This window comes from Apis dorsata, unplaced genomic scaffold (assembly GCF_000469605.1).
Source record: "Apis dorsata unplaced genomic scaffold, Apis dorsata 1.3 scaffold_1281, whole genome shotgun sequence".
Taxonomy (NCBI): domain Eukaryota; kingdom Metazoa; phylum Arthropoda; class Insecta; order Hymenoptera; family Apidae; genus Apis; species Apis dorsata.
Genome location: NW_006264378.1, coordinates 57,921 through 84,369, shown reverse-complemented (window position 1 = coordinate 84,369; position 26,449 = coordinate 57,921). Strand labels below are relative to the sequence as shown.

General features: G+C 23.7%; 1 protein-coding gene across 7 annotated transcripts in view; it reads right to left on the bottom strand.

Moving 5' to 3' along the window:
• The window catches only part of LOC102681708 (chitin synthase chs-2), a 43,699-nt gene that overhangs the window by 15,194 nt on the left and 2,056 nt on the right, over positions 1–26,449 (bottom strand). For 3 of the 7 annotated variants that reach the window (XM_031514857.1, XM_031514860.1, XM_031514856.1), the window contains exons 2-9: positions 10,825–10,938; positions 10,156–10,400; positions 6,626–6,919; positions 4,596–4,802; positions 3,856–4,200; positions 2,500–2,891; positions 554–821; positions 125–387 (exon numbers count right to left, since the gene is read on the bottom strand). In XM_031514857.1, the coding sequence (XP_031370717.1) occupies positions 125–387; positions 554–821; positions 2,500–2,891; positions 3,856–4,200; positions 4,596–4,802; positions 6,626–6,919; positions 10,156–10,400; positions 10,825–10,937 (2,127 nt within the window). In that variant the 5' untranslated portion in view covers position 10,938. Of the gene's footprint in view, positions 1–124; positions 388–553; positions 822–2,499; positions 2,892–3,855; positions 4,201–4,595; positions 4,803–6,625; positions 6,920–10,155; positions 10,401–10,824; positions 10,939–23,033; positions 23,058–26,449 lie in introns of those variants that run through there. The other 4 variants (XM_031514855.1, XM_031514854.1, XM_031514859.1 and 1 more) reach the window with 2 other exon arrangements.

Here is a 26,449-nt window from a genome sequence, read left to right as displayed (position 1 = left end):
ATATATATATATATATATACTAATTTTTTTTTTAATATTGATGATTTCTAAATCTTAAATCATTTTCTTAAAATTTAAATATTGAAAAAATTTCTTGAGAATCTCGTATAATTTTCATAATTACTTGACTCCATCGTTTTCTGTGACGAATCTTGCTCTTGTCTTTCAAATGGGCGATCATTTTCGTTTTACCAGGAAGTGTCCAGACTAATCGACCACCGTAAGGTGTTGGGTACTTCTTTGGTGCCCTAACATGCATCCGTGTTTGATGGACATCAGACGCAGCCTCATCCAAAGTGCCCACCAATAATTTCACGAACCTGTTCACTTGCGACTCGTTCTCATCGTGATCCGATAATTCGAAGGCATCATCGAAAAAGATGTGAGCTAAAAAGAAATAAATAATAAAATTAAAATAAAAAAAATGAATAATTACATAATAAAATTAATTTAAAAAAATATATATCTTGAAATTAATCCAATCTCAATTTCCATTATTTGATAATATTATTTTGCTTTGCACCTTATTAAAAAAATAAAATTGTACACTCACTTTCGAATTCATAATAATCCGGATCGACAACCTTCAGATATTTTTGGGCTACACGTCGTGCACATTGATCCTCATCCAATCGAAGAATACTTTTCAAAAATTCCATCATTTCTTCCTTATTTTCGTGCCACATCGTCGCGCAAGCATATATTCTAGTTACGTGATCGCTACTTTTTACAGTTGATGGGGGTGTGGTCGTGCCATCCGTTTGCTCGTATATAGTCTCATAATCTCCATCTCCCTTTTCTTTCTCTATTTCTGCTAGATCCTGATTAACGAAAATAATTTTTACATTTTTTTATGTTATTTAAATATACGTATTATGAAAAAATAATAATCTAATTTCGATAATTTTATGATTATGTGATATTGGCATAATATAAAATGATTTATATAAGAAATTTGAGATTTAAATTAATTTACATTCGTCTTATAGTTATAATATTAGAGATATTAATGAATATATCGAATTCATTATTTTATTTTATAAAAGTATTTGTATATGTAATGTATATGTAATTGTATATGTAACAAAAAAAATATTGCATTGATCTTCAATGTATAAATTGTGATATAAATAAATAAATAATATAATTCTATATAATTTAAAATAGAATTTTTCTGATATTTAGTATCAGCCCTTTATAATATTCCTGCTATTAAAGAAAATATTGTCCAAGAAAAGTTTATGATTCATGATGGAAAATAAAACGGTACTGTTTATGTCACGAACATCTGTGGAGAATTCTTTTTTTCCAGATAAAATTGTTCTACAAAGATCTATCGTTTAATAAATATATTGCAAAAAAAAATTTAATTTTAAAAATCTTATTTTGTGTCATATACGTATTTTTTTTAAGAAATTTGATATCAATTAAAGAATGATGAATATCTTTATTTTAAAATGTATTATTTTTTTTAAATTATGTTCTTTTTATAAATAATTATAAATAATACATTTATTCAATTATAAGATTTTTTATTTTTGACGAGAATATAAAACGAAATAATATGATTTTATAAAAAAAATATTGAATACGAAGAACGAAAAATAATTGTAGATAAGAAAATAAAAGCATATTTTGCCTTGAATTTGTTAATAAAATCAAGGAAGCTTCTTAGATATTTTTCTCTGAAAGAGACATTAAATATTGAGACAAGGGATTTTCTTTTAAGAATCGGTTGCATAGAAATCTCATTGGGAATAAAAGCTTATGAAAAGAAATTGAATATTGGCTCAATTTTAATTATTCATAATACTGTCAAGAATTGCAAAAAACATTTAATCAATATGGAATTAATTCTTTTTATATAAAAAGTAACTTTATTTTTTTTTTAATCATTTATTTATTTATTTTTATTTTAATTATTTATTTAATCAGAAAAGAATTAATGAAGATAAAAGAAAACAATTACGTACAATAAGATCATTTTTTATAAAATTTAAAATCTTATAATCGAAATTTTTATATATTTATACAAGTTTTAATCTAAAATTTGAAGAATTAATAATTTCTATAAATAAATTAATATATACCAATAAATATTACAATTCAATTTATATATATTTTTTTATAGATTTTAAGATTTTAATCTTTTTTTATAAAAATAATCTACAAATTCTGCTCCCATATCTACATAAAAATCAGTAATAGAACATTTTAATATTGCAATATTGAAATAAGTAATCTAAAAAAAAAAATATATCTATGATGAAAAAATTTAAAGAAAAGCAATAAAAATTTCGATATAAATTTTAATCTAAAATTCAATTTAAAAGTTTTGAGAAATAAAAATAATTCTAAAAACAAAAGTAATCATCCCTTAGGAATAGTGACCTACAAAGAAATCGAATTGCAAAGTATCATAATTTGCATATAACGTATAGAGAGTTATAGAGATTCGAAAGATTTGTAGAGGATTGTAAAAACTTCGAATTTGATTACCTCCACTTTCACTTCCGGTTGGTCGTCCCTTTTCCTGTTCAAGCCCATCGACTGATCGATCAGCAATGAGTTGTACATAGGAACAACGAACAATTTCTCCGTGGAAGCGAGACGTTCGCATTTCGGCGTCCAAACATGCAAAGTAATCCAAGTTTGCGACAGTAACCACAGTAGCCATACCCAGGCATATTGCTTCGAAACGAAATCGTTGAGGAAGTGCAATGGTGGTGATTCGTAGAATAGATAATCCGGAATTGTATTGTGAAATATGCAAGGATCGGTATGTCTTAAACCGCAAGCGGCAATCAATAACGAGATCGATACCGGTATAGTTAAATTTACAGGGAACGCGTAACTGAAACCTTGTATCAAAATCTTGCACGCGAATTTACCTGAAAGAAAAGCATTATTTTATTTTGTTACTTCTCTTTTTATTTTTACTCTTGTCCAATGATAGATATTCATCTTTTAAATCGAGTAATTTTTTTCTAAATTTGAATTTTTTTAAGATGATTAAGTATTATATTGATCTAAGTAAATTATATACGTATATAAATTTTCATCGAAATCGAGTAACACTGTTATGAGTTACGAATGACTAAATATGATAAAAAAGTTTTTTTGCTTTATAATTTATAATAAAGCTAAAAAATTTTACATTTTTCGGTATCTGTAGTTTCTTTATATGTCTAAATTCTTATTATGTTGACAATCTATTGCAATTTTTCACGTAAACAGGAAAAGACAGTCATGTTTGGTGCACATTCAAAATAGGATTTCGTTTCTATAGGATTACTGTTTCTATGCCGCATATTGACTTAATATTGAGAGCATGTAGACGAGATGAATATCAATAAGATCATCATGTGGTATTATTTATTCATAAGATTGTTCGTATAGGATTTAAGCTAGATTCTTGCTTTTATAGCAAGTGACATATATCGTAATTTTGACATTCTATTTAAAAAAATTAAGAAAACAAAAAAAATAAAATTAAGCAAATATATCTATAACAATATTTTTAAAATATTCAGGAGATTTATATCTATTCAATATTTATAATAAGATATGTATTTGCAGAATATTCAAAGTTCATTCTCTAAGAAAGAAAATCTTGAATAAAATAAATTTATATTTTTTATGTAAAATCATTTCTTTTATATTAAGAATATCCTGTATAATATAATTATTTTATATAATTGTATATAATTATTGTATATTTTTGCTTGAATAATTAAATATTAATTTTGGCAACTACAATCTTTTTTAATAATAGAATAAATAAATTAATTTAACCAGTTTTTTAATTCTAGAAAATTAAATTACAATCGCTACATATTGTAAATTTGCACTTACCAAATATGTACATGAAATAGGCGCTGAATATTTGCAACAGTAGAACATATATAGGACTTTTCACATTTGCCGGTATGGCTATTTTATTATCATCAATATCAACGATATCAGCGATATCTGTTGTTCTGCCAGTGACATCATACATCGATCTTACAACGATTGTGTGATTTCCAAAAGCGTCGCCGAACATGCTGAATAAATGTCCGACAGTTTCACCTTTAATGTATAGTATTAATATCGTGCTGGTAAGAAATGCTATAATTTTCCAAATCGACATGAACATGTAAGTAAAGTATCTTGTCTGTTGCATTTCTTGTTTTACTTTTCCTAGAGATCGAACGAATCCTAATAAATAAAGAATAAATGAATAAGTAAATAAAAATTATCGTGTTTTTTTCTGATGAAAATTATTTCATCGGGTTTTCATTGATAATTTATTTTCTTTTATACAATGAATAATAAAATAATATAATTAATCATAAATATATGAATTATCTTAAATTTCGATATATTAATTAATTTATATATTTAATAAGGTTTAAATTAAATGAAATAGAAAAAATTTTATATTAAATATAAAAAGAAGAAAAAAAAATTTAATTAGAAAAACTTAAGGAAAAGTTTTAAAAAATCTACTTTTATAACAATTTTATTTTATAATTTTTCCATTCTTTCATTTAATATATTCTTTTTATTTCACAGTTTTTTTAATAATCTGGCATCGATTTCGTGATACTTACCAATCGGACTCTGCATCGAAACATAATTTTCCCACCAGCCGCATGAAACTAGGAATAAAGATGGTGGTATTAGCCACAAAGAGAATCGTGAACTGTCCAACAATGGCCAAAGAACAAAACTTGTCCCTTGAGCGACAAGTGCAGCAATATCAATCAGCACCAGAACAAATCGTGATTCATCTTTCTTCTTATTCCGAGAAAGTAGCCCTTAAATAAGAGAAAAAAAAATTTTATTTTCATACAATTTTCTTCTTTTTAAAAATCTTCTTTAAAAATATTTTATCGAATTAAAGTGAAGTTAAAGTTATTAAATTTTAAAATAATCATTTTTTCTAATAAATTTCCTAATACAACATATAATACATACAAATAATAATTAATATATAGAAAAATATATATATCATTATTGATTCAATAATTGGAATCATTTCTTTTTTAATATATCTATTATTTATTTTGCTTTTCGTAAATTAATTCTAATATTTCTAATATAAATATAAATCTATATTTTTTAATTAAGTTGAATTTATGAGAATAAATATTATTTTATTTTTTCCATTTAAATTCTTATAAAATTATATAATTGAAAATTATACATTAAAATTTTTCATATAGCTAATAATTGACAGGATGGAAACCATTCACTTTTGATACTAGAACAGAATATTACATTGTAATAGAGGTCAACGCAATGCACTTTCAAAATGCCATATCCGATTGGTTATGATATCTTCTAACTCATACATTTAATCACAATCTATTTTCTAATGTTAAATTCTTCTTTAGACTTAAACTATAATATTCTCGATTTACAAAATATTTTCAGAAATTATCAATTTAAACTTTCAAAATATAATAATTCAGAGATTGAATTACAGAAACTTTCGATTCCAAATACATAATTCATTCATTCCTCTTACATTTTATAGATAATTGGATCTACTTCTATATTTCCAATTATATAAGAAAAATCTTGTTCTACCAATTGCAAATTATAAAAGAAGTTTATTGAAGATTGCGTCATTCATTTAAATTAAATACAAATGATTCATTTATAATAAAATAATTCGATTGAATTATAATTATAAAAAAATTATATAAATAATATTTTTATTATAAATATTTTTTAATGTGATATATACATACTCGAAAGAAACAATTTGAATATTTTAGCAATTATCACTTCATTATTGATATAAAATTATATAAAAAAAAATAATTGATTATTATAGTAAAAAGAGAGAATAATTTATAAGATATAAGATATAAGTGAAAAAAAGGTTGTACCAATTACATTCTACTAGTTTTAAAGTATTCGAGAAATTCGATTTGAAAATCGAGTCTACGTTTCAAATTAGGAATAAACTACATACTTTTCCAATTCCAGAAATTTTTTAAAAAATAAAAATTTTTAAACGTTCTAAGAGACAAATATTTTAAAATCTAATAATCTATAACAAGAATTTCATGAAAACAATTTATTTTGAGACGTTTATTAGAAAAGATTCCACAAAATAAATAAAACTATTAAAATTATTAGATATTAATTTTATTTAATATCATATAGAATTAATATTATTATAATACCATTATATATTATTCAATATCTACAATAATGAAGAACTTTTTTAATATCAAACAAAATATTTGTTTCTGTAAAAAATTTTCATTTTTACATTTTAAAACTTTTATCTTCAATAATTTTTTCTTATCTATCCTCATCTGAACTTATAATGTAAAAACTTCTTTTTAAAAAAATTTCAAATTCTGATTCAAACTATTTCTCAGTAAACTTAAATTATTCTCTCCCTCTCCCTCCCATTTCTCTTTATATTTAATCTATAACTGCAAAAACTGAATCACAGAAACATTAATCCAAATACCACCTATGTCTCTCCTATCTCTTGCACCTCGTAATCAAATCGACCTCATTCTAACAATTACGCAACGAACATCCTGCTCTACCAGTTGCTCGAACAAAATTTCATATAAAATTGATCATTATAAAAGTGAAACGTGCAATCGCTTACCTAGTACACCGGGTACGAAGCATACGCAGTTCGTCAGCATCGCACCTTTAACCACGTCCAAATCAGGAAGCACTGCCATGAACATCAAAGCTAAACCGATCACGTGGAATGTCTCCATGACGAAAACAACAAGGAAATGAGATGCAGGCGGTTTCTTCCATGATTTGAAGATACATATTCTAATGCTACGGATTAACGTGCCGAATTCAGGCACTGCGAAAGCGATTATGATGCACCAGATCCACGCTATCCTCTCTTGCTCTGGTAACGTTACTTCAAAATACTTGTCCCGGCCTATGAATCAGAAAAATATATTAGAATATTATTAGAATATAATGTATTCACATTAATATTCAAGCATCAACAGTTGCATAAGAGATTGTTGCTCTTGCATTAATATTATATTTGCATAGCGAAATTGTGTAACAGTTATTTTTAAAGATTAATAAAAAATGATATATATAATGAATAAACTATATATTATAAATACGTTATTATAAATTAATGTAATTGTTGAAATATGTTTTTTAATAAATAAGATACTATTTAAGATTTGTCTTCTGTAAAAATATAATATTTTCTAGGAAAAAATCTGTATATCTCACGTATAAATTTAAGAATGTAAAATGTTTTTAAAAATTAAAAAAAAAAGTATTTTTTTGTTACTTTTTGTAAAAAAAAAATACACGAGATTTTTATTAAATATAATTTATAATTATAGTTATAATTACTAATTTATTTACTAAAAATATAAATTTTATTTATTTAATGTACGTAGTTTTTTATATAATAAATTAAATAATGAGAAAAATGAACATTGTAAAATTATTAGGAGCAATTTATTATATTTGCATTAAATTTAATGTTTATATTTAATAGCGATAAAATTAATTAAAATACAACATTAGAAATAATATTGTTTGTAAATATCTTGCGATTGCAAGAAAATTATAAGCATTAAAATAAATTTTATGTTTCTATTAACTCTACAACAAATTTATTATATTATAAAAGCAATTATTTCAATATTATTATAAGCAAATATATATAGAGTAATAATCTCTCGAATATCGTAGTGTCATTAACACGAATCACTATAGATATAATATAACTATAATATAAATATAATAAACTCTATTTATCAAAATTCCTCTGGACAATATTTTATACAATTGAAATTAAAATAGAAATTTTCATTAATTTTTCCTATTATTTATTTATTCAATAATTGAACATTAATTAAAATTTCATCCTAATAAAAAATAAACTTTAGATAAATTTAATTTTATTATTAATAGCAACAGAGATATTATGTAAAAATATACTAATCTGATACATTTAAAAATTAAGATCGTACATATAGAATAGAATAAAACTTTATTCTATTGAAAGTATTAACATAATAGAATATCGAATTAATTATTCGAAGTTTAATTATTTAAACGATCAATTATCCGAACATAAGATAATCTATTTAAATTAGGATATATAACAATGTTTATATTCTAGAACACGTATCATCGAATTTAAAAATAATTAATTAATTTTTTGTAATATATTCAATTAGATATCTACTTTTTTTATATAATAAATTTATGAATTTATATGAATTTATGAATTATTTCACAAAATTTTGCAAAAATTAAAAATTTTTTTTTTAATTACTTTCATTATCTACATTGAACTATTTCCTAGAAGCCATTCGCTTTGTTTCAACCTGGTTTCACGTACTTTCTCTCCTTTGCGTGCACCAGTGATATATATAACGAAAAAGTTCCGTCGTAACTATAATGCGAGCACGATCCACTTTTTTACGTTACTATATGCCAGTTTCCATGAACATTTAAGCACAGTGTAAATGAATGATACAATGTTGTGTGTGTAACGTTTCCATAATACAATAAATTATTTGAAATATGTTTGACAATGTACAAATAAATTTTGAATTAAGATAGAATTCTAATTTTTCTTCAAAAATTTTCTCAATATTCTTTACTTCTTTTTTGTGATAAAACAATAATTTATTAAATTATTTTTTGACAATTTATCTTTTTAAATATCCATTATTACAATTTAGCTTTTTATTTTATCTATTGACAATATGATTAAAATTAATTATTTTTCTTCAAAAAATTTTTCAATATTCTCTATAATATTTTCAATATCTCTTTACATATAAAAATTTACCATACTTTATTATTAAATGATTATATTTTTTTATATTTTTGTTTTTCCAAATTATTACAATCTATTTAATTTATTGGATTTAATGTTATCATTATCTATTCCATAAGATTATAATTAAAATAAAATTGCTTTAGAATATATAGATATAAAAACTGGAAATTTGAATTTATAAAGGTATCTGTATGATATGCTCTGTAATTATGATTTCTGTACAACTCTCTACAATGTTCTTGTACATATACAAAACATAATATAAAGCAACAATCCTATAAAGTAATCATTTCTCAGATATTAATTAAGTTATCAAACATAAGGAAGAAAAAACAAGTCAAGAGATTGAAGGATGTGATCATATTAGGATTACTATTCCATTCAAAATAGATTGTATCAAATATTAGATCTAGAAACTTGAATGCAATGTGTATAAAATTTATTATAAATATTAATATATAGCTCAGAACAAAGAATCCAACAAACACTTAATTGAAGTATTTATAAATGAAAATTGCAATGTATAAGTAATAGTAATTTAAGCTGAAAATTACACAATATTGATTTTGAATCAAATGAAAAAAATCACCAATTATTAATATTAATTCTAAAATCATAAAAAAAAAAGATTTAAATATTTTATTGAATATTTCATTAAATACTTTATTGATTTTATATTTAATTAATTTTAAGAATAATCTCTTATTTTTTATGCATTAAAAAATCATGCAAAAATTAAAATATAAAAATTATAGTAATAAATATTATATTATTGAATTATATATATTATGATTACGATAATTAATATTAATATAAATTTAAAATTATTTTGAGAATATAATTGAGAAATATTAAATACTATAAATTCAAATATTAAATAGTATTAAAATAATATATATTAAATAATAATATTTTAAAGATAAATATATGTTGATAATAAAATTTTTCACATTAAATTTATGTAATTTTAAAGTCATTCTTTTTAAACATATTTTTGTTCGCTGAAAGTAATTGTGACACGTGTACATAAATTTAAGAATTATTCTTTTTTTTCTTTCTTAATTCAGATTTATATTCGCTATTTTCTCAACTTTGTAACGCAATGCAAAACTTTGAAAATAAATTTAAAGTGAAGATAAAAATTCATGGATCAACAAGCACAAATCTTTTTTTTTTTCTTTTCCTTTCTATTCGTGTTTATCATTTCTTCATTTTTTCCAACCTTAGAAAATAAATTAAAACGAGACAAGATACAAATAATACCTGAGGCTATCTAAGGCGCCAATAATCGTCTTAGAATTAATTAAAGATCTCGTGATAACGATAGTATGCACGAAAGTTTAATCACTTACCAATATCCCTGTTGCAGTGAACGATCGTTCGATTGGCTCTCAACTGTGATGTCATAAATAGAATAGTTCCTTTGGCAACTACACCGCTTCCTAATACTATCACGAAAACTAATAGGTACACGATCACTTTCGTTATCTGTACCGTCACTTCCAGACATCTTTGATTAGCCATTGAACCGGAATCGATCTTCGGCGGTGGATTCCGGAAGACGTCCCATGCTTTTGTTTCCACAACTGTTCTTTGACTGGAAATATTAGAAATAAAGAAACGTGATTTAATTAAGAATCAATATTAATTCTAGCTATTTTATCATTATTTTAGATTTTTTCTTTTCTATACGAAAAGAATGGTGAATATAGTTTGATACTTATTAAAAAATGATAAAAATTTGTCAATCACGAAAGTAAAAATATATTATAAGATTAAAATATAAATATTTTAAAATTAAAACATTAAATAAATAAAGATATATAAATTAATAAGAAAAGTTTAATTGATTGGAAAGCAAGCAAAGCAACCATAATAGCAATTAAATATCGTCTGTTATCTGGTTAATCTTTAAATTTCTTTAAATTATATTGAAACAAAACAATATTTACGATTTTTCTTGGAATGCATTCGCTTTTTTCTTATCTTTATCGATATATTTTATGTATATGTATATATACCTGTCGCCATAATCCTGTGTCAATGGTGTACTCTCACCGTCTGAAAAATCGTCATCATCTGGCATTGTTCCACTGCCTGGCATCATTCCATTTTGTTGTTGAGTTTTTGACATTCTATAAAAGTAAAATATCAATTTTTTAAAAAATGGAAAAATAACAATTTTATTATCTTGTAAAATTATTATTTTTTAAAAATTGAAAAAAAGAAGATTATAATATTATCAATCGAATAATACCAAATAATTTTTAAAATATCTAATAATTTTAATTTTTTAGACATTTTTTCTACATTTCTTATTAATTATAATTTATAGAATCTTGAATATTATAGTATGGAAATTTAATATCATAGATCGAGAATGTGAAACCAGGTTTCGATGAAAGTAGCCTGTGCTTTTTTATTCGCCAATGACCTTCGTTTTATGGCTTAAGTAATTGGATCCTATTAACTTTAAATATCACATTATAAAACGTTATGAATCGAATTTAACGCAGAGTTTAATGAAACTTTAATAAAAGTATTAAGTAAATTCGTTAAAATTAATTAAAAGATCATTCAAACTTTTTTTTTATTTTATCTTATATTTTTAATTTAAAACAACGAGACAATCATACAGTATTGTTATATTTAATATCATTAATCGCTTGCAAGAAGCACACTAATAATTTATAATTATTTGCCTGGTTTTGAATTTGAAGTTCTAAGCTAACGTAACTTTGGTATTTTAAACGTTCTTGTTCATATGAATAATTCCATGAAATGTAAAGTTAGACTGTTTCGAATAATAACAAGAATTACGAATTATAAAATGTATTTCAAAAATTAATTTCTAGAGATTATGTCACACTGATATATTAGTATTAATATTTATTTTAGAATAAATATTAACCAGCCATCTCGAACACCTGTAAAAACTTTTATACCTCGCATTTTTTTTATTAAATATTTAAAATCTAAAGATAAGAGATATATTGAATATATATTTTTCAATCATGAAAGAAATTAATAGCATTATTTTCTTCACGACTTATCATTTTTCGTTATTATTATGAAATATCAATGATATTTGAATTTTATATTGTTTCTAAATTTTTTATTTTGTGAAAAAAAGGATTAAATATTTTTGTTACTTATAACATGAAATTCTGAACAATTTATTTAAATTTTTAAATAAATTAAATGTACACGATGATATTTACATGATATTTATTTGTACAGAATAACACATAAATGAAATCATTTCAATTATATCAGAATTTTTAAATAAATTTACCAAACAAAAAAGAGTATCGAAGAAAAGTTTTTCGCTTCCTAAAATCATGTCAAATGGAATAAAAATAGTTATTTTAATAGATAAAAATTCCTCTTCCATATTTCTTTTCCGCTATAAAAAAAATGGCAAATCTCTCTAGTTATCTGACAGAAACGAGAAACAATAAAGAAAGTGCGCATGTAGAACACCGCGCATTAAAGAAGAAAGTTGGCCGATAAAAAAAATCTTATAGCTGCAAATGCTACGTAACGATCGAGAAAAAGAAGAAATAGAAATTCTTGGTGAAACGAAGATAATCACGATATTTTGTATTGGAGCTTCAAATATCGAATATTATCGAAATAAACATAAACGATGAAGTGAATGTTTTGTAACGGATCAGTTGGCAACCGACTTTCTATATTTCTCGCCACGCTTTACCTGTAAACTCGGCTAAAACCGCATTTTCGCGGATGAAAATCTGTTTATATTGGATTATATTTACATATTTACTTTCTATGGAAAGGTTTTCTATTTAAGCTAATTATCAGATTATAAATATTTATGTAGTTTTGGGAAATTTAAAAGATATATGCAGAATTAATACGATATCCTGCATGATGTACTTCATTAATTCTACGATAATGAAGTTTCAATTCATATTAAAGAGAGGTAAAACAAGTAAATTAATTAATTAATTAAATTATAATCAAATTATTGATAATTTTATAATTTTCGTTGTAATATTTGTAACAAATTTCTATATTGAATTGTGAATCTTGATGAAATTATTGGAAAAAATAATTTTCGAAAAAATATTTAAGTTTAGAATTTATCCTAATTTGTTCTCAAAATGAAAACAATCCACAAAATTGAAGATGTCTTGTAAATTATTCCAAAAAAGTTGTTGAACGAAACGAAAATTATATATATTTGAATAAAAAATTGAATATTAAAAATAAATTTAAAAAAGTATCATTTCTCTTCTTCTTTTAAGTTTCATATTTAATCACATGTATAAAAATATCAATTTGCATAGATATTCACAATCTACTAATTAATGATTCATCGAAAGGGGAATAAGAAATTCTTTGGTTTTACAAATATTTGCCTTATTATTTTTACGAAATCATTCATACATGACTGATTTATTGCAAAGTCATTAGTTATTAAATAATTATGTATGCCATTAAAAGAACAGGATATCAAATCTTTCAAGAAATGAGTGATATTGTTTCAATGGAATTTATTAAAAGATATATAAGAAAGTTTCAGTTTCGATCTTTGTAACTTTACAACATATTTTTCTACAAATATCACGAAATATCATTTAAATAAAAATAACAAACTAAAAATAAAATAAATTCTTTTAATACTTCTTTTAATACTGAAAAATTTATTTATTTTTATTCTTTTTAATATTAAAATTTTTTATGTTAAAATTTTAGCAAACAAAAATTAAGTTATAATGATAATCTGAGACAGATAAAAAAACAAATGTAACACAAATAGTATCCATAAATATTTGAATAAAAACGTAACGCTTCAATGGGTTTAATGCAATATGAAACTCAATAAAAATTCATATTCGTATTCAGCTTCAAACAATATCCAATATCCAATATTATATTCTGCTAAGATTGCAATTAATATCCTGTATTTGTTATTGTAAATATATAAATCGTGTTATTTAATTTTGAATTAATTAATTTCATTATTGCACGTAAAAGTATATGGAATACATATTAAAATTAAATAATTTAATCTAACTATGGTCATCATCATAATTTATAATGAATTATAATGAATCGAATTAATTTAATATTAATATTTCAAAATAAATTTTTCTATTTACCTACAATATAGTGTAAAATCAATTATCAGAATGAATTCCTTCCTTCTTTCCTTCTTGCACTTAGTACTTTACAATAAATCGCGATTTATAATATAATATAATTACATTATCGTATTCTATAAAGATAATTTTCTTGCTACTTAATTTAAAAAAAAAAACTAGTGTACTAATCCGTAATAATAAAATCACGTTAATTTTTTTAATTCCCTTATATCGTAAGATGAAAGAGTAATTTAATTAAGTGTTACTGAAAATAATCAACCTTATGTACTCAACTCAATCATTAGTTATTTCATTATAATAAAACCATGAAATAATTAATTTTTCAAATTTTCTTTAAACCTTATATGAAAGAAAAGAAAATTATTCGAATATTAAATAACTCAAAAAAAAAAAAAAATTAAAAACATTATGATTCACTAACCAAACACAATCATACTCGATTCAATTCATACTCAATTCATCAAATCACATGAAAACAATGTCTTTTCTGCATTCTCATTCTCATTATCTTCGAACAATCGTTTTACATATGTTATCAAAATGTTTTCCTAGAGAGAAAATTAAAGAAGAGAGAGAAGTTTCAAAAATCATCGTGTCACTTCGTTTAATGAGTTTTACTCGAGATCTAATTATCAGTTTGCCAGAAGAGCTGCTATTAAGAGACGAAATAGGGCAGAATAGAGGAAAGAAGCGATGAAGGAACAGGAGAGGAAACCTCCTAGCTCCTCTCGTTCGTTTCGATCTCGAGACACGGACAACAAGAAGGCGGAGGCGCACCTTTGTTCGTGGAGGTCTGGGCTTTCTGGTTCCTGGACACTGAAAGTGAAAGGGAACGAACCGTGAAAGATAACGTAGCAAGGACGTCCACTGCAACTCGCCGTGTCGGTTGCTGCCCTCGAGGTACGTCACGGATTCGTTCGTTCCTCGGTTCCACCCCCTCGACACCTCTCACGCCATTCTATCCTCTGTTCACCACGTTCTTTTCTACTTCACCCTGCTTTGTCTCGCACTCCTTTTCTACGATCCTTTTACAGCCAAGTTTCTTGATCGAGAATTCTTTCGATTTAGGATTTCGCCAAAATAGATGATAGATTTTTTTTTTAAAAAAGCTCGAATTCATTCAAAAGACTTTTGATTCTTTGATCTTTTCATTTTTAAAGTAATTAATTGAACATCGATTGTTTCTCGCAAATTCTTTTTCTTTGTTTCCGTTAATTCTCATTAGATTTTATTCTGGCTCGAGTAGAAGATCGTTCGTGAGATTTCGTCCAGTGCTCGCTACTTGTGTGTATTTTGAATATTTCGTGAGCTATTTCGGAAGAATTAAAGGTTTCTAGGTGTAGTGAATTAATAAAATTGATTTATATAGAGTTGACTTGTGAAATATTGAACATATGAAAGTAATGGATATCTGATATATTAGATTTTTAATATTGTTTAAATGTGTGAATTTTAACTTTATCATCGGGATTTTAACAATTCTCTTTGAAATTAGGAAATCAAAATTTTAGTGATACTTTCTTTAAAATATATTTATACTATTTTTTTGTTCTTTCCTTGTTTCTTCTTTTATACTGATTTTTATAAATAATTAGTAACTTTATAAGTAATTTGTTAGATTTAATTTATAGATATGTGTTACATAGATTATATATTTATACATTTTTTTTAATAAAAACGTTTATTATTGATCTACATTTTAATATGTTCTTTAATAAAAACAATAGACAATCACTGGCATAAATTCTCTTTTGCTAATAAAAATCTTCTTAAATTTCTTAATTAGTTAACACCAGAATAATCAATTATATTTATTGCTAACAATATAATCATGTAATATATAAATAATAAAGACTGGTTTATGTTTAATTCTTTTTTTCTGTGACGAATCACTTCTAATTTATTATTCGACTAACGATCTATTGTGTAATCGATAATCGTTCAACCTTTTTATCTTGCTCCATAATTCTAACTTGTAACTACTCATGAATTAATCTTCATCACAAATGAAACAAAATATATATAATAATAAATAATTCAACATTTTTCATGCACATTTTTCGTTTTGGATAGTTTAAAGATAAAATAATGCAAGTAACAAAATCTTTAATTTAGAAAGAGTTTGGATAAAATTAAATTTTAAATTTTATAAAGTACATTATTATAGAAACTCATTAAAAGTTGGGAAATTTGTGAGAAAATAAATTATAATATTATAACAAAATAAAAATATAAAAAGAAAAAGGAATATAATATATTTCTAACAATAGAAACTAAATTAAATTTGATTTATTAAACTTATTAAAAAATAAAAATGAAATCTCTATAAAATAGCACATTGAATGAATTGATAGAATCTAAATGTTGATTGATAATGAATCGATTTATTCTTCATGAAAATTTTTTAATTTCATTTTTAAATATCCCTTTATTATAATTGAAACAATAAATTGCAGCAAATGTATATATTAAAATGTTGATATGTTTTTTATAATCAGCAAATGCAATTATATTACTGTTCTATTAATTTCATAAAAATTTAATACCTAATTCATATATCCTACAAAATTATAATATATATATACCAATATATTATTAAAACAATTAAATCAAATCAATCATTGACAACAATAATAAATATAAATTTAAAATTATTATAGAAATACATCAACATAAAAAAATATATAGAAATATCACAAAAATGTTGACATCGATCAACAAAACAAATAAGCTTTTAAAAAACAATGATCTTACAAATCAATAAAGCTAGTAAAATATTAGACGATAAAAATACAAGTTTTTCGAATTATCCAATTGAAGTTAAAACGAAACGTCTCTTCAATTCGATATCAATTCGATTCGTTTTTTAAAATTATTAAAATAATTAATGTCCAAAGAGAACATAAAAAAAATATATAAGAAAACACGTTTCGCGCGGAGCTTATCAACCTTCTCTTGTGATATTCTATTCCTCTTGTATTTTATTCCGATCATAAGTTTAAACTTGTATTCATAAACATCAAGCGAGCATGAACATTGGTGCACCGGCGAGGTTGTGCATGATTATGGCGCGTGTCTCTACTCCCTAGACTACCACTTTTCGTCGTCTTAAGGCCGTTGTCCTATGAGTCATTGTCCACCATGGAATTGTTTGCCTTCCTCTCTATCCTTTAATCCAGTGATTTCCAACCTCTATAAATTTTGAACCCTCTTTTCTAATACTAAGAAAACAATTAATAAAAGTATTTTTTTTTAGATATTTTTGATATAATTTGACAGAAAAATATTTTTAACAAAAGAAAGACAATTTTTAATGAGCTATTACAAATTATATAATATATTTAAATTTGTTACAGCTGCTCGATTTTCTTTTCTATTTCCTTTCTTTCTTTTCTTTCATATATTTATGCATACAAATATTTAACAATATTATTGCTATGTAAAAGATTTTTAAAATCAGAAGATTTTTATAATGTATTTCTGTTAATAATATCACAAACATGTATTGATATTGTTTATTGATTAATTCAACACTAAATTAGAAGCATTGTCTTTGAATTAACCTTTCATGGTTATCTGGGTCACTTACGTTCTCTGATGCAATGGATGCACGATGTTATCGTGTACAATCAATTAATCAATCGATAATACAAATTAATAACAGATTAAAAGTGACACCTAGCGATAATAGAAGTTACTAGCATTAGATTAGATTAACGGATGTACGATTCAAAGTGTATCATAAGCATGTACACAATACACTTAGTATAATGTACAATAAGTTTCTTTTTTTTTCTATATTATCTATTTTTTAAATAAATGTTAATTGTCTGTAATCAGTTTTTAATTCTCATTTCTGGATCGCTTAGAATTAAAGAAATTTTTATTTTTGCTAAACCTTTTGAATATTCAAAATTAAAATCTAAAATTTTTTCAGATTTTGATTTAATAAAAACAATAGTCATGGATATAAATAACTTAACTTGTTTTCACAGAATTTGTAATATATTATTAGTTCATGAAAGATTAACTAGTAAAAGAATAACAGTATAATTTTATTAAGATATTAAAAATCATTATAATAAATTTGTAATGATAATAATTATATTAAATTATAAATAATATAATTTATATTAAAATAAACAAATATTAACTGATTAGTAATAAAAAATTACGATTTTTTTTAATGTTTTTAATTCAGTTGAAAACCACTGCTTTTACCCCTTGTCGTGGTCCAGCTAACTTCGCTGTTGGTTTCTTTCGCGACCACTTGTCTCTATATTTAACGAGGAATTCAATTCATGCGCGTATATGTTTTTCAACGCGTAGGCTTTCCATTTCTTGGCTGTCTACCTTAAATGCTATTCGGTCATGTGTTCTTTTTAGACTATGTGTGTATGTAAATTGTGTAAATTGTGTGTGTATAAATTGAATAAAGAGGATTAATATAAAAAAAAAACGAGTTATGACAGAAATAAATGGAAAGGTAACGTTGAATGTAACGTTGCTAAGAACGAAGTGATTTTAAGGAAGTGATTTTGATGAATTTAGTGACGAAAGTATTTGTAATTTTAGTTAAAATATGCCTTAGTTAAAGTATACTAGTATACTTTAAGAAATCTGAAGTTTCATCTTAGGACAAATAAATTAGACTGCTTCTCTACAAAGTTCACAAGATAAGTTTTCCAACTTTGTTCAAGAGATAAAAGATACTATGAAACTTTAAGTGTATATATGTATATATCTTAAAATATATCTTAAAAAATAAAAAATAATGTTTTAATTAATTAAGACAGGATAATAGATAATGTGTAGAAATTGTAAAATAAAATACTATGAAATATTAAAAGATCGGTTAATAGCTTATTTTTAAGATTTAACGATTCACTAAAGAGATAATTAATTTTAATGGTTTCATTAACATTATATGAACTTGTCATAATTAAATTGTAAAATAATAAATAAAATATTCTATTATTTTGAAGAATTAATGTGAAAGAAATGATTTAATATCTCACATTGCATTTATTCATAAAACAATGATATTTAAAAAATTCAAAAAATATTTATATATTTATACTTTTATATTTTTGTCTATTTTGTAATTTTTCAAGAATAGAGAATATATTATACAAAATTTTATTATACAAAATACATTATACATACGAATGTATAAATCACTAAAATATTCTGTTCTCTTGGATATTTTTTTTTGAATTTTTAATTTTATTTTTATATTTAAAAAATATATATTATTTTATGTAAAAAAAGAAGAAGATAATAAATTTTTATTATCTTTATTTTTTTATTTTATATTTTTATATTTATTAGATTATTTTTATATTTTCTTAGCATCCAAGATATATACTATAAAAAATGATTTTTCATAAAGTGTGAAATAAAATTTAATAGCTATTAGTTTAATTTTTGTTTAATAATATTTTCAACACTTTTTTTTCTATGTAATTTTAATCAAATAATCAACTAAAAATAGTAAATTCATATATTTTAATATTTTTTCAAATCAAACACTTTGATTGAAATAATATTAAAATATAAATCTAAAATTTCATTATAATATGCTTTAAAAAATTTAATTAAAAAATCATCAAAATTATATAATATAAAGATAAATAAAATGATTAAATATTGAAATTAATGCTTTGAAGATTAACTTGTGATTCTCTTTATGTAAAAAAATGTAAAATCGAATGTACTTTCTATCAATCAGATACCGTGTCTAAAATATGGAATAATCATTTTCAACGTTTTCTCCAAAAACTTTCTTAACTAACTGTTTCCACTTACTGTTTAACTCTTTCAACGTCCCAATTTTAACTTCTGTCCAATTCCAATCTTGATTCTTTCATTTTTCTATTTGAATTTTTTCTTTACATTATTATTTCTTTTCTTTCACGATTGAGATGTAAATATTATCGATTGAAAAACGTTCTTTCACCGATGTTATGTATCTTCGATTGGTTATCTTGCATGCTATCACGAGTCTTTCGATTACATTCGACAGAAGAAGAAAATAACGGTAATGCTTCCTTGTAGCTGTGACACCGATTGACAGTAATTTAAATGTCGCACTACACCCACAAATTGAATCGAGTACAATGTACACATGTATCTGGATATACACACATAGAATGTTCCACATATATATTCTCCTGCTTAAAAGTTACACAAAAACTTCGATATTAAATGAAACTTCGATATTAAAAATTGTATCTCTTTCAAATTGGTTTTCTTTTCTATAATTAATTTTTATTCTTTTTTTCTTTTAGACGTTTATTAAATTGAATGTTTATACAGATCAAATTTGTAATTTATATCAATCAATCTAAATATAATATAATTAAATAAATTATAAAATTAAAAAATGAGATATGAGTATTTTTCTATAAGAAAAAATATTCAATACTCTTGCTGTTTTAAAAGTGTTAAAAAGTTTTGAAAGGATGAAATTATATTTATCTTTTTAATAACTTTTAAAAAAAAAAGATAAAAAATATTTTCCACGTGTTTCCTTACACTTTTCTACAAAACTTAAATAATAATTATGTTTCATTAACACTAATAATTCTCACTTAAATAACAACATATGGTTCAATGGAAACCATATTTAACTCTCTTCTTCTACCTTCTTCTACCCTTAAACCATCTTTCAATTAAAACCTAGTCTTCCCACAATTACAATTAAAACCAAAAATTTCAATTTCTCAAGAAATTGTCATTTTTCAACGAACCACCCTAAATTTATAAATAATTCAAACTCAATTTATTTCACGCCAAACACAAAGCCGTAACATAAAGCGAAAGATCGAAAATGAAATCGAAATAAACAATAAATAAAAGTGGAACACACCTTCAATTGTACACGAAACGAAGAAATCGATCGATCGTGAGGAAATTCAGCGGTGAATTCGCGCGTTAAAATGAATCACAGGACGAAGAAAAGGGAGATAGTTTCGCAGAAGAACGCGAGAGCAGGGAGAAAGGAATGACCTTGCGCACGTAGGATATTTCGAATCGAATCGAGGAGAGCGCGTACAAAGACGCGCGCCATGATTAACCGGTTCCAACCGTTCGTGATTCCTTTGTGAATCAACCGTTTTCCCGCGTATCCGGTAACTAGGTTTCCTCCTTCACAATCTAACCTCGTCGATGTTGGGTTAGTATGTCTCTAGGCGTGTTTCCCACGCGACGTGTGATTCACTTGACTTTGTCATCTTTGATCGCTTTCTTAACCCCACACGCGGGAAAGGTTCTGTTGAAAGTTGGACGGAAGAAAACATTAGACGCGGGAAAAATTGCGCTGTGAAGACGAATCCAGTGTTGGTTGAAGGATTGTATGAATATGAAACCAATGAAAAAGTAAAGAAGATTTGAATATGAGATTTAAGAATAGGATGAATAAGATAAAAGTATATTTTAGTTTAGATATTTGGCCGATAATTGTTCGAAAATTGAAAATGATTGAAAAGAATGTAAAATGATGTTGATAAAAATATGTTTTGATTTAAACTAGATTTTGTTCGCTTCTATATTGAAGTATAAATTTTTTAAATTGTCTTAAATTGTTCAATTGTAATTTTTATCTTAAATCATTTGTCTTTTTTCTTATAGTATAAATACCCTTAAGTGAAAATACTTTCAATGTTTTACAACTTTTTTCTATTTTCTATATTTTGAAGTACCTTATTTCTTATATTTCCATTTTGATACTATCATGTAAAGTATTCAAGGATATAATATTAATTTCTTATCAAAAGAAAATAAAGTATATATTATCCAAATAGTAATAAATATTCGAATAATGGATTATTAATAATTAATTAAATTAATTATTTAATTCTTGTGCTATGATATTTATGTATTTTTCTTATAACTACAAACTACAAAATAATTTAATAAAATTAAATATTTTATTTAAATACACTAATTTGTATACTTTGTTCGTTTATTTGTTGTGTTAATAATGTTTGCATAATTTTCTGATTTATTGTGAATAAATATAATTATGAGCATGAATAATAATTCAATGCAACATCAATCTATTATTGGACATCAAACTCATCGTTTAACTATTATCGTGAAAAAGAAAAGATTCTTTTCTTTTTTATATCGTCTAAATGAACAATAATTTAAAATAATAAAAAATATTGCAAATAAAAATCATAAAATTATATGTATTGAAAATCTACTAATTGGAATATTCAAATGTTCAATATATATATGCGATAGAAATAAAATTTGTTTAAATAAGCATAAAAATTTAATCAGCTTTATAAATAAATATCCTTATTTCCTATTAACTTTTTATCTAAAAATATCTAATCGAATGATGTATCTTATTATTTTTACAAATTATTCTAAGATACTAGAATAATTTTATTAATAAATTTATTTCCTTTTTTTTTAAAAAAAACGTTCCTTTTCTTTATTTCTAATAATTATTTCCATTGGAGTTAAAAGTTACTATTAATCCGCTTTCTTATTCTTATTGAATAATTTAAATCGATTTTTAATACTAATACTAACATAAAGAGTATAATCAGAAGGACAAGTTGAATAGATGACATATGATAATAGAATGAATAAAATTCTTATGAATCGTTGTTGAATTTTGAAGTAATAATATGTATAAAAATAAACGATTAATTATATATCTATTTTCATTATTTAATTTATATAATGAATATTTTATAAAATTGTAAATTATTAGTAATCTCTTTATTGAATTGAATAGACAAAATTATTTCTGAAATTCATTATGATACAAAAAAAATTTTTTGATTATTTTCCACAATTATGATTTCTTAACATAAATAACTTTTAAAATGATTTCACATTTTTAAAACAAACAAAAAAAAAAGATCCTCATCCTAATAATATTCGTTGATATATAATTAGTCTAGTTATATATGCTAGTCTAGTTTAGATCAAAGCAACATTAGAAGTAGCATTACATCCACTGTAGGCATTGAAATCTCTCGGAAGTATTATATATCGATATCTGTACGCAAGATATGTATCGCATTTCGAATAATTCAATGTAATTAGACACAATTTTTACGTTAAAAAACAGTTACCTTGATAGTGACGAGACCAATATACTTCCAATGGAAAGAAATAATTCGTTTCTATACTTTAAGTCACACTTTGAGGTCGAGAATAAAATTCCAATGATTGTTGGATCATAATAACTTCAATACTTATAGATACATTTTATTCTTGATGACTAAGATTCGTGATAAAGAAATGATAAATAATGAAACAATTTTGAAATGAAATAATTCTTAAATTTTTAAAAAATTTCAATTTATAAAAATACATTGATGATTATTTTAGAATAAATGATTAGATAATTATTTAAAAAATTGTAATATTAAAAGATGTATATGTATAAATATGACTAAAATAAAATAAAATAAAATATCATATCTTTTATTAGATAAATATTAAAAACATTTATAGAAATTCAAATTTATTTTGAAACCCAAATAAATTTAACTTTATTAAAAAAAAAATCAATTTAAAAAATTCTAAACTAAATTCTAATTTCAAAAATTATTTCACTTGTATATATGTATTTATTGTTCTTTTATTACAAATATTTCATTTCATGATTCTTCAAAGTTTAGAATCAATCAGATTAAAATTTCTTAAAAATTCAATAATATTGAATCATTTGGCATTCCTTACTTCTTTATTTCACTCATATTTATATCATATTTTTTCTAATCTATCAATTGCGAATGTGCATCAATTGTTATCAATTACTGTATCTTTGATAAGAAATAATCTTATATTTGCGCAAAAAAGTAAACTGATAACAATCATTCTAATGCTATTGGTACATATTAGGTCAATGTCTGTATTAATCGACTTAGTAGATAAACATTAAGAGAAAAATGATTTTTATTAATAATGTAAAATCAAATGTATTTTTTATCGATAAAAATTAGATTTTTCTATTTCTTTTGATTGATCTTGGATTTTATTTTAATTGATGCGATAATTAAAGAAAATACATATCTAATTTAGAAATTTCTAGTTTCGAGGCGTATTGTTACCAGATGATCATGTAGAGATAATAAGGAATTTTATTACAAAGAAAAGCTCTTTAATCGGAAGATAAATCATTTTTAATACGTTAAAAATGTGTAATCGGAAGATAAGTCAAACTATAATATGTTATTCAAGGACTGCACCGTGAATCAGTTTCGTTAAATGATTAAGAAGTAAATAAGATTAAGATATTGATGAATAAAATTTAGATAAATAACTTTTTAAAATAACTTTTAATAATTAATAAATTTTAATTTTAATTTAATAATTTAATTAACTTTGTATAACTTTATTTTTTATGATTCTTATAATTATTATAATTATTAATTATTAAATTCTAAGATAAAAAGAAATTATTCTAATTCACGTTATTGTAATTTCATGACCTCTTTTTGATATTTTATATTTGCCATAATCAAAGATTCATCTGTTCAAATACGATATATAATTGAATAGCAACATTAATTATTAAATATTGTACAAAAGATTAGATTCACAAATATTAATTATTTATGAGACTACCAGAAACACTTGTGATAACTACATCATGCATGATACATGATGTATTATTTGATCGATTATTTTGTCATTGAATTTTCTAAAATGTGTATTGACGTATTAACTACTCAAAATAAAACTAAAATTTTTAATCTTTCTTCATTTATTTTGTAAAATATAGAAAAACGATTTTAAATCAATAGCATATTGGTTTTTTTTATTTTAATATCAAACAAACAAAAATTTTATCTTCTAAATATCTAAAAATAACTAATTTAAAATAATTCTTTAGCCTCATGCATAAATTAAAAACTAATTAAAAAAAATTACTAATTGTATATGCAATATTTAAATTTTGTTATTTAGATTATGTAATGATCAAGAAAATTGTTAAATTGTAATTTTTAAATCTGTTTAATATCTATAATAATATATCTCGAAATAAGTAACTCTAATGAAAAGCAAGATTATTCAATTATTCGAATGTGTCATGTTCTAGTTCTATCGACGAAAGATGAAAAATGCCACTTTTCTATCAATTATGCAACATTTAATCGAAAAAGCATAACATCGATCACGCAACGTGCCGCGATTAAAGAATCAAAGAAGAGTTACATTACGCTTTCTACGCGATCTCCTTGATCCTCAGCCAATTAGTGACTCAGGATGAAGGAAGAAAAAGGAGAATAATCAACGAAAGTGAGAACAGAAAAAGAAAGACAAGAATCGCGTCAGAATGTCCTATAAATATCTAATTTCCACCTCACGCCCTCGTCTCTTTTGCAATACCGTTATAATGTTCGCGTGTTGCCTTGCAAAATGATCAATGAAATCTCAATCGCAAGTCTTGACATAGAAATCTTGCATTCTCATAATTAGACAGCGAAATTTCATTAGAAGGCGATACAGATATCTTTCATTTTATCATCTATAACATTTTTATTCAATTAATGTTTTCTTATTAGATTTTATAATATTTAAAATATATTCTTTTTTATAATTTTTTATTATCAAAAATATTGCTTTTCATTTTAGTTTATAATATTTCTATGATATTTATTGAAATCGATATTTCATTGTATTTATAATATTCATTAATTTCATGATACTTATCCTTTTATATTTTATTTTTTTTTTTTAATTAATAAGAAAATTCATTATCCAACGATTCCAATATGCGATTATAATCTCAAAATATATACATTGAAAAATTATATAAAGTAAAACAAATAAAACGTAAGTCGACATTTTAAGCGAAAACTACTTCCATAATTCATAATTTATTCATCAACATTCATCGTCTTTAACCGGAGATCATAAATCGCTAAGCAGTTTCAAGTAAAGTAGCTGTCATCGCGCGGCAAGGAAGCGATCGGATCATTCACGAAATTACGAAATCTCTCGTTGCTCAGATGCTACAATAGAAAGTCAACAGTCACGCCGAAGAAACTCTTCTCCCCCGAAAGAAAGAAACGGGTCATATTTATTCCTTTAAGATTTAAAACCGATCGGAATTCGCGCGTGCCCCTAACGAGCAACCAACACGAAACGAAACAAAGAAAAAATACGACCCTCCAAGAGAAAGAAAAATAAGAGGTTCAGAGAAGGAGTGGTACTCAACTGTTGAAATCTTTCAATTAACAAAAATTTAATTTCAATTCTAAGTGTAGTTTAAATTTCAAAATTTGTTTTCTCTTTTTCAACTATGTTTCAACGTCACTTTCTTTATCAATTTAATATGGTATATTAACATAATTAATTTACAGAATACTTCTAAATTAAGAAACAAACTAAATTCGTTTTATTTATATTTCTCATTCTAAAAGATAAATAAGATGAATAAGTTTTTTCCCAAAACATGCTTGCATAAAGATAGAAGATACAAAAAAATTTGCAAATTATTACTTTCTTTCTTTCTTCGTATATCAAAGATCATATC